The sequence below is a fragment of the Anoplophora glabripennis genome, unplaced genomic scaffold (assembly GCF_000390285.2).
Source record: "Anoplophora glabripennis isolate ALB-LARVAE unplaced genomic scaffold, Agla_2.0 scaffold413, whole genome shotgun sequence".
In the NCBI taxonomy this organism is placed as follows: Eukaryota; Metazoa; Arthropoda; class Insecta; order Coleoptera; family Cerambycidae; genus Anoplophora; species Anoplophora glabripennis.
Window position 1 is genome coordinate 427,270 of NW_019416581.1, and position 10,715 is coordinate 437,984.

Sequence of the window (10,715 nt, forward strand, 5' to 3'; positions counted from 1 at the left end):
AGAGCCATTTTCCACTGCTCTCTAGTAAATTACCATCCATTTTACGTTTTTAATACAGAAGTTCATTTCATGTGGCGAACCCGGCCAGATATCTTCATATATCAAAAAGGACTTTGTGCGGACGACTTTTTTAACGAATATCCCGATGATTAGAAAAAGCATTAGGGAACGACAGAAGTGCTATTTATGGGTTCGCAACCCTATATTTTTAAAAGCTTATAAATCATATCACATGCCCGACCGCTGCGGACGGTGGCAAGAATCAACTCCCCATTATTCAGAGTGGAGGATATGTGCTTTTGTAAAATTAAAGGCCTTCGCTTAAGCATATGAAAAATTGCGAATTAGCAGCCAGTTCGTATGGGGATTTATTAATGGTAATCCGAACGGGAATTCTGGATATTATAAATGGTCCCTATTTTAAGCGACGGAAAAAATGTATAAAAGTGTATAATGTTGAGGAACAAAATGTTTTCTGCAGTGTGCAAATTGTTTTGGAATCCACATTCGAATGATGTACTTGTTGAACCAATTACGGTGATTCAGTTGCAATTTTTTTAAAAGAATTGTTCAGAAAATCAACAAAATAGGTTTAATTTGGCATAAGGGTTGATAACTTTTGTTGCTATACAGTCTTAAATACTATGAATACTATACGATAACATTGCTACTTCGAGAATTATCAGAGGTTAAATTCCTAATTTGGTATGTAGTTGAGATTGTTTGAAAAACACAAAATTTTCGATTTCATCGTTTCCCTTGTTTATTAGAAAAGTTATATGAAAATATAACACCCTTTTAAGGCATATTTACTCATCTATCCGAATATGGAGTAAGATATCTGCAATCCAATAATTTGTTGTTCAGCAACTATCATCAGTTTATTTTTGTTACTGCAAGCCTATTTAGTCCAGTTACTCAGGGTTTTTAACTCCGAATTCTTTATAACTGAACCGATTGACGTGAAATTTTGACTGAATGTGAGGAATGCCTCAAGGAACAAAACTTATATAGTGCCGAAGTGTGCTTTTGCCCTGGGGGTGGTTCCCACCCCTTCTTGGAGGTGGAAATTTTACGCCCAAAATAACCACAGGAATCGATAGAGGAGTCAATTTTAAGTAACAAATGTTATATAAAGTTTTTTGGATAATCCAATACTTTCCGAGTAATTCGTCATTGAAAATGTTGATTTTTTACTGAAAAGTGCTTGTTTTCGGACAGTTTTTTGCAAATAACTCTGAAATCATTGGATTTAACGAAAAAGTTATAATAAACAAAAAGAAAGGTAATAAAAAAACAAATCTAATGGCATTATTTTGTTCTCTAATTGCAATATAAACCGAGTTATGAATTTTTAAACATTATTATATTTTAACTAAATTGGAACCAGTTAACGTTAAATAACGTCAAAACCATAAATATTAGGAAAAAAACTATTTGCACCTTTTTTAAAGTAATTTGAAAAACCTTTAAAATGAGCTGCTTTAAAAGTCTTTAGAATCAAAATTAACGGAAATATGATCGAAATAACATGATAGTCTCATTTTTTTTTAAGAAAAAATTAATAAATAAATCAGTGCCTTTGGCGACAGAATTAAAATTAAATGGAATCCATTTACAGATTTCTTCATTTATGTTTGAAGAATATGTTCTGGTTCTTTGGCTCACTTACAAAGCAGATTTCGAAAAAAAACTTAATTTTTGAAAATGTAAATTTTTAAAAATTTTGAAAAAAAATCGATTTTTACGCTGTAACCTAAAAATTAAAAGGTGTATGAAAAAATACAAGAGTAAAAAAATTTAGCTTTATTTTTGCTGAAGATTTTGCTTATTTTTATTATTCCTATAAAATTAATATTAATCGTAATATCGCCATTTTAAGTTATCATATGAATGAGAGAACCACTCTTTTCGAGCCCTTTAAACCCTTCAAACTTAAAAATGAAGGGCTTAAAAAAGATCAACTCAACAGTTCACGTAGCCCTTACAATTCCCTGCAAAATGAGCCTTTGTGCGATTAAAAATCTTAAAAAGTAAGAAAGTTATCGTCAAAAAAATAAACACGTGTATAGGTGATAATTTTAGGAAAATTTAGGTCAAACAAGAATTTTGAAGCATTTAGATCTTTTTTGTATATGTACGTATTTAGTATGTGTATATTTGAATAAACCAGTACTATACTATATTATAACTACTATATTATAATAAGGGAATACATGTTTATTTAATACGAATGCACATTTAAAATGTTTCTACTCTCTCAATAATATTTTTTCATTTTATTTTCGAAAGAAGGGGTATTTTTCAAGAGTTGAAAAGTTGCAATCGATAAAAAAGATTTTTTAATCAAGAAATCAATTTTAATTTGATAAAAATGCATGATTAAAACGTTTCAAGTTGAAATTTTTTTTTATTATTTTCATCCAAAGGGGTGGTTTTAAAAAGGTTTGTTCGGGTTGAAAATTTGGGATACATTAATTTCATGTTAGATAGCACATGAAATTACTCATACTGCACAAATAAAAAAGATTTGATTACATAAAATGCTTAAATTTGTATTTTTTCTTTTTTTTTCCAATAAGGGGTGGTTTTCACCCCTTAAGAATAAAAAGCACACCTAGCGCATATATAAGTTTGAAGTGGGGGGTAAGATGAGCCTAATTCTAAATTTTGAAAAAAATCGATGCAGTTATAAAAAATTCGGAGGTATTACTATATTTTCAGCTACAGTAACTGGGCTAATTAATGTTTTCATGACATTGTGGATACTCCTTATTTTTCTTCCAATCTAATCAGATTCTAATCTGTCGATTTTTACATTACTTTTAAGTTTTCATAAATCTCCAAACTATGAAACATCCTCAGACAAAATTTTTGCGATACTGCTGTTAAAATTTTTTCTTTTGGAATTATATTTTATGGAACCTTCTTCAGTTGTCAAAATATAAAAAAAATTGTACTACAGTGAAAGCTACATAAGCTGGAAAAAGATATGACTTGTTGAGATCTTATTTATTTATTCAGGATTTGTTATTTTTTGAAACTTCAATATCAGTCTTCAATAAAAAATTGTAACAGTTAAAATATTTCATTATATTCGGAAGAAAATAAGGAATATAAATAATAGCATGAAAATATAAATATGTCTGTATTTAAAAAAATAACTAAATCCATGTTGGTTGCTCAAAGACGAAACTTTGATTCCATATCCAAATAGGGGAGCAAAAATAACTTTAAGAGAGTATCTCTATTTCGTATAGATTTCGAAATAAATATAGGAAGCGAGAATTTCACATTTAATTAAAAAATATATAAAAAAGCTAACAAATATATTTTGTATGTATATACTCGTAGTGTTTTTCTTGGTTTTTAAAATTTCTTTGTGTTAACACACTATAATTTTTATAGTTCTTTGCTTTTTGTTTTTGTTTTGTTTAGTTATTTTATACCCTTTTAATTTTCTTTTTTAATAGCTGTAATCATAAATATATTATTAGTATTTCTAATACTGAGCGAGTACAAAAATGCAGTCAACGACAACAATTTTTATCAACACTTTATTAACATTAATATACCAACAATATAAATAAATAAATATAAATATATTATGTACAATAACATAGGACGGAAATTTTAATGAACTCGCACAAAAGTTGTTTCCATAAAATGCTCTTCATGTCCATAGTCGTTTTGGAAACTATGTTTACCTAATTTCATTGGAGCTTGTCGTTTCATATCTGAAACAAAATGACGTTGAGTTTATATGAAAAATTCCAGCCAATTCATAAAAATCTGTCTTGCCAGCTACAATAAATATCTCGTTACCGATTTGACTTGGGATAAGACAAGAATTTAATATTCTACCAAAACAAATGAATTTCTATTTTAAACAGGTCGATTTTATTAAAGATACATCGCACCGTTCCAAACTAAAAAGGACTTTTTACAAATAAGAAAAACAAACATTTTTTTTGCAAAACCCGTTTATTTTATTTAAAATAGTTATCTTCCGACTGAGTGTTTTACGGGGATGTCCTTCAGGATGTCGGTACAAACCTTTTGGATGGCTTCTACGTCCACAAAGTCCTTTCGTTTAAGCGGAAAACGCATTTTTCCGATAAAGTAAAAGTCGAACGGTGCTAAATCAGGCGAATATGGGGAGTAGTAGTAATTTTGTCAAAAAAGTGGTCAGGAGATCCATGAGATGGCGCGTTATCGTGCAACAAACGCCAACTTCCTTCTGCGCGACATTCTGACCGAATACGACGAATACGATACAACAAACGCTTCAAAACGCCAAGATAGATTGTGCAAGACCTCACCTGCGTATGAGGCTATTCTTTCCGCGCAAGCGCATTAGGAATAACACGGCTAATGTTAAATTTTTACTTTATTTAAATTTAGGAATATACTTTTGTATCGTTTTTTGTAAGTTTCAAGCACATTAGTGTATCTATTTTACGAAACACGTGTTGGTGTTCCAAATCCTTATAAAAATAAATTAATTTGAAGTTGTGTGGAACGTATTAACAATTGTATAATCTGCAGAGACATATTTCAGCGAACATAATGTATTAACAATTGTATAACCTACAGGGGCATATTTTACCGTACAGTCCTATTTATTTTAGACATACATACCCTGTATATTGATTAAAATATGGCATACAAGGTAATTAATCATTGTTACAATTTTTTAACAATTAGGCATTAAATACAATACTGATTTTGATGTTTGAACACGACCTTAAAAATTTAGCATTTACATGTACATACCTACTTCTATCTGATAGTTAAAAATGTGAGGATACTTTCTATAATTCTACTTTTGTAAATGCAATAACTTACCCAATTTGTATCGATGTTGTTGTTTCCTCACTAAAAACAAAGAAGTTCTTATTTTTATTTATTTTTCATATCAAGTTATTATGCGGTTATGTTTATAGATGTAATTATTTTCTTACCTAGTTGATAAAGTAGTTTGAATTTCTGAATTTGTTGTTACCTCTCTGAAAAAGAATAATTAATTATAGTCCAACCAAATTACAGAGAAAAAAAAATTGTTACCTGGACTTTTATAAGTGGAAATGGTACATGGCTTATAATAAACGTAAAAAAAATGCATGAGCAGGGGTGACGGAAGGTTGATTTGGGGGGTTGAAAAGTTGCGAAAAATTGTATCATTCGAATTTCTGGCGAAAGTTGACGTCAAACAAAAAAGTATTTAATACAAAAGTTATACATCATGCAAAAATCTACAACTTTTGTAGAAGTCACTTGTTAAGATAACCTCAAAATGCAAAAAACAGGGTTTTTTCTTATTTTTTTGTGTTTTATTACTCATTTTTGCAAAAATAATTTAATTTTGACTAAATCTGGTGAAAGTATACCTTTCTATGTCTTAAATAACCACAATTTTTTTAGACATCGTATAGAGTTCTGCTCGTGATAACTTTTTTCGTTTTGACGTATACTTTTTGTTGAAATAAAAACACCTATGTAATCACAGTTCAAAAATGCAAAAAAATAAAAATGCCTTGCAACTATTAATTTTTCAGTAATTGTTGATAATTTGTTTAAATTTAAAATAAAAATCAAAAACTGATTACACCATTCATTATACGGAAAAAATACAAAAAACTATCTCATTGTTTAACCCAAAACTTAATTTTTTGTAGGTACAGTATTGCTATAAACATCTAATTCGAATAGTGAATAAATAAAATAAATAATAATTTTTTTCCGTATTCCGATTAGTGTACTTACTTTTTAAAATTGATGAATTGATGAATTCATGAACTCTGTACGATAATTTTTCTAAGTAAAATTTTTCTTTGAAAAAAAGTGTTTCAGACGGGAAAAAATGAATATCTCGGAAACTTCTAGATTTTTTTATCTAAAAAAATTAGTGGTTATTTAAGACACAGAAAGGTACCTATACTTTCACCAAGTTTGGTCAAAATTAAATTATTTTTGCGGAAATGAGAAATAAAAAACGAAAAATAATAGAAAAAACCGTTTTTCGCATTTTTCTCGGAAATTTTAAGGTTGTCTTAAAAAGTGACTTCTACAAAAGTTGTAGATTTTTGCATGATCTACAACTTTTGTATTAGATACTCTTTTGTTTGGCGTCACCTTTCGCCAAAAATCCCAATTATATAATTTTTCACAACTTTTCAACCCCCCAAATCAACACTCTGCCACCCCGGCTCACGCTTTTTTTTGTATATTATAAGCCCTTTCACAATTTCCACTTATAAAAGTCCAGATAACAATTTTCTTTTTTTTACCTCTAAATGAGTAATTTATTACGATCAGTCTATTATTTAAGATAAAAAACGCAGACACTTGAGAAGTTGTAACACTTAAAAATGGGTTAATTAAATGCTAATTGAGAATATCAACAGTCAAAATAATATTGACTTTCTGTATTATGTTATTTGATTGGTAGTTTTTAGATCGAAATCTATTGACAATGTCTTCTTAGTTTTTATTTTTTTTTCAATATTTTCACTGCATATTTTGAACGCGTTACATCTAATAATTAAAATGCCAAATTGCTTACGTTTTTATCATCGTGACTTCCTCAACTGGACAACAGACTTTTGGAGACTTATCAGCATATCCACAAAGTGAATCTATAAGGTAATTCAGTCTTTCAATTGTCATTGGAGTGTCGAAGTCGGTAGACATTGAAGAAATCGATGGGCACTTCCGTAAGCAGATACAAAGACCCTCTTTGCCTTCCGGTGTATTACAGGATTCTAAAAAAAAACAAGCAATGCCAGTGGCAAAGATGTTATTTTTGTGGCAATACTTTGATGTGTCCAAAACTTTTTGAAGCATCATAGATACTTTGAAATGTTACAGTTTTTAACATAATAATTTAATAAAGAATTTGGCCAGAATTTACACCTGCATGACTTGTTGCTTACTTCAGTTGTGGCAAATTTCTTTGTTTCAGTAAATTTTCCAAAGAATTGTAGATAGTAGTATTGACTATGAATATACCTTCTAAATTGTCTAATTAAAACGTTTCAATAACGGCTTGACAACAATCTAATCGAATTTTAAACACTTTTTCTACACAGAGGCTATTATGTTTATATAAATATGATACAAAATGACCGAAACCAGTGAACAGTTTTCAAGTTTAGATCGGACATATGCATAAAGTAACTGGAATAACAGATTATCATAAAAGTAGTTTTATCACAAATCTTAATTTGTCTTCAGACTTGAAAAGACTAATTTCTGAATGTGATTTGAAAGTCAATTTACTGTTAAAATCCATAGATATATTTGAATTAATTGATTTAAATCACAACATTCGAGTACCCTATTTAACTGACCCTGAAGATGAACACAATCATCAACGCTGAAGAAAACATTTTCAAGGCGTTTATATGTATACAGGGTGTTATAAATTAGTAGGTCAAGCCGTTAACCACAAATTCTTTGGAATAAAATAATGGGACTTTTCTTATGCCATTTTTCATTTAGCTATCCATAAAAATAATTTTTAAAATATTGATTTTGACACCCTGTGTTTTGAAAACGGAGTTGCAAAATAAAAAATGACTTGAACGATTTGTATTTGTAACATCCTGTATATTAATTTGTGGCAACTGAGAAAGGTAGTAATGTCGTTAATAAAAATCGAAATGAGAAGAGGGATCAGATTAGAACCTTGGAGTATTCCAGAGGTAATAAGGTAACTTCTAGATTTAAATCCAATGTAAATGATGTCATACAGGCGACTCGACAAATATGACTTAAAGAATATTAGAAATTGATCGAGTGAAATAAAAGAAGAATTAATTAAGAAAAATAAAAGGAAATTGAAAGCTTGCAAGTTAATTGCGAATGCGAGAATGGGGTTAATTCAACTGCCTTTGCAGTTCATTTAATTGTAGACATAGTAGAGAAATTAGCCAAGAATGATATTTTTCTTTATAAAATACATATTCTCTTAAAATATTTCCTTAATTTCTGTAAATAATTATAGCAATAAATCTAAATTACTTTCATTTACGATTAACAAAGGGAAAATAAAACAAACGCAAACGAAAAAAAAAACTAAAAACTAACAAAAATTTGAAATTCACTTCGGATTATATCAAATATACTCATCTTAGTTTACATCCCATCGGACTGTACTTATTTACATACGTCGGTTTGCAATAGATTTAAACGGTACAATTATTAAATAAAATTATATGGATATTTTCTAAACAAAAGTTGCGAATTAAAATCGTACCTTTTACAACTGCAGCTTGACATAACAATGTTGAAGTTACCAAAACAATAACAATCTTAATCATGGTTGCTGGTTATCACAAACAATTAACAATTAACACAGATATTCTTGCAGCACTGAGTGGTATTGGCGGCGGTCACCTTGACTTAACTGCAACCGTTCATCTCCAACTGCTTTATAAGTAACTGTATCCCGTAGAATACACAATAAATAACAGTTGACCGCTGGAAGTTTAATTAAAAATCGGGTTTTTAGGGCGCAGAGATGGTAAAAGCAAATACGTCAAATTGAGAGAATAATGAAGTGCGAAAAAATAACCGGGATATTATGGAAAGGTTATTCGTAAATATAAATGCGGGGGGTACACATATGTATGTTAATTAAAAGCGGTAAAAAATCTGTCGAGAGCTAAATAATTAGGAAAATAGATGTAAAAGAGTGCAAATGAATAACGGTCAAGCCATTTAGTGGAAGACATGCAGTAATGAATCAAACGGAGGTTTAGAGTTTAGATGTTATCAAATTTGTTACATGTTGTCGTCCATGTTATTCGGTCTTGGATAATCAAGAAACGTTTTTTACACATTTTCACAAATTAATTCGAAAATCATAATAAAAAAATTTACAAATATTATTTTCGTTCTTTTGTCAAGACAGACATTATTTTTTTATGAACCTGAAGTAAAAGTCATGTCAGTATTATCCATTGCAGTGATGACTTGTCATTGATCCATAGAGATGATAAGATATACCTATAACATCAGCTGTTTAAGAGAGCTTATCCTAATATGACTGCATTATTAGTTAGGCCAGGAAATATAGAGTTGGATGCGACTTTTTGTTTCGGCAAGCTGAATTTATCACTATAGATGCTAAATATTATGTAAAAATGGGGTGAAGATTGTTTACAGGGTTGATTAGATCTAAAGTTATAAACAGAAGAAGTTTATTTATGACTTTTGAATGAAACATTTATAAACTGCGTTATTATTATCAGAACATTTTGGCATCGCATCCTCTCATTACTTATGGGCCCCATATTCTTTAAATAGTGTTTTCCGCAAAGACAAATAATTTCAAACATTTAATAACTGAATAATCTAAAGCTTATCAAATAATAGGAATGTTATGTCATGCCATCTGGGTATTTTCAAAGACGCCGCAGTAAAACGAATAAATAGGTGCAAAAAACGATCAAACCATCAAGGTTTTAGGTACTGAAATCTACGAAAATACTAACTTTTTTATATATAATTCCACATATAAATATTCTTATAACATTTACTTGCTTAGTCCTACATATAAAATTGTTTACTTTTATTTATAAGTACGTGAAAATAATTCTTAAAATGTGGGGTTAGAATAACAGCAAACGCATGTTTTACAAACCCTTTTTTTTTAGTTATTATTTTATTTGAGTAAATTTAAATGGTAACAATGAATAAACAAAACGTCAAGGATTTCATTTTTGTGCTTACTTTTGTTCTACACGTTTTACTTTTAAAGATTTCAGTACCTAAAAACGCCAGAAATTTCACTATTTCTCGGCCGGGAATATGGCCACCTTATCACTGTCTAATAACTTACAAGAAATCTGGAATCGGTAAGTAGAATAGCTTACAAGTTATGACCTTATAAACGAATTAACTAATTTATTAGTCTGGACGATCCCGAGGATCTTCCACAATGGCATTAATATTTTTCATGGTAGATTTCATAATAATACATTGAAATCTATCATTTTTTTTTTAATTTGAAATTTGCAACCTGGAAATTTTTTAGCCTTAGTTGCAAAATGAAATATACGGCGCACGAGCGTGATATGGTTATATATTATTACATATTCGGAAAGCTTACGAAAAGAGCTTTAAGTTAAAAAAATCGTCAAGATTCGTTGAAAAACAACGGAATTACAGACTGTGCAATTAAGACTAAAAAATAAAAAAAAATCCAGGTTGCAGATTTGAAATTAAAAAAAATGATAGATTTCAATGTAACGAGCGTTCAAATAAAAACGTGGTCAAGTTGGTTCTGAAAATTTGGACGTAGGGCGTAGCGTATAGCAAATGAACTTAAACGTCATCTGTCAAAGCGCTATATCGCCGCTATCAATTTGAATATTTTCGTTTTAAAAAGCGTTTAAAATGGTGTTTTCTCAAGAACAAAAAGTGTTTATCATAGAGTCCTACTTTAGAAATGGACGCAAGATTGATGGAATATGGAAGTATTCTATTGAGGAATGTTTCATAGAATTTCAAAATCAATTTCCCGGCGTTGTTGAGTACAAAATTTTTCAAAGTGCAGTTCAGCGTTGTGTTAATGTTTTTCGTGAAACGGGCAGTGTAACAAGAAAAGAAGGAAGCGGCCGACCTAAAAAGCGGACTGAAGAATTAAAAGAAAATGTCCAACAAATAATGGAAAATGCGCCAAGAACTTCTGTACGTGTTTTATCACA

General features: G+C 29.7%; 1 protein-coding gene across 1 annotated transcript; it reads right to left on the minus strand.

Annotated features, from left to right (window-relative positions):
* Positions 1-3,571: 3,571 nt before the first annotated feature.
* Positions 3,572-8,386, minus strand: LOC108909088. The gene is made up of 5 exons (XM_018713323.1): positions 8,261-8,386; positions 6,566-6,764; positions 4,965-5,009; positions 4,849-4,878; positions 3,572-3,737 (listed from the first exon to the last, which is right to left on the minus strand). The coding sequence occupies exons 1-5, from the start codon at positions 8,322-8,324 to the stop codon at positions 3,704-3,706; spliced, it is 372 nt and encodes a 123-aa protein (XP_018568839.1). The 5' UTR covers positions 8,325-8,386; the 3' UTR covers positions 3,572-3,703.
* Positions 8,387-10,715: the final 2,329 nt, after the last annotated feature.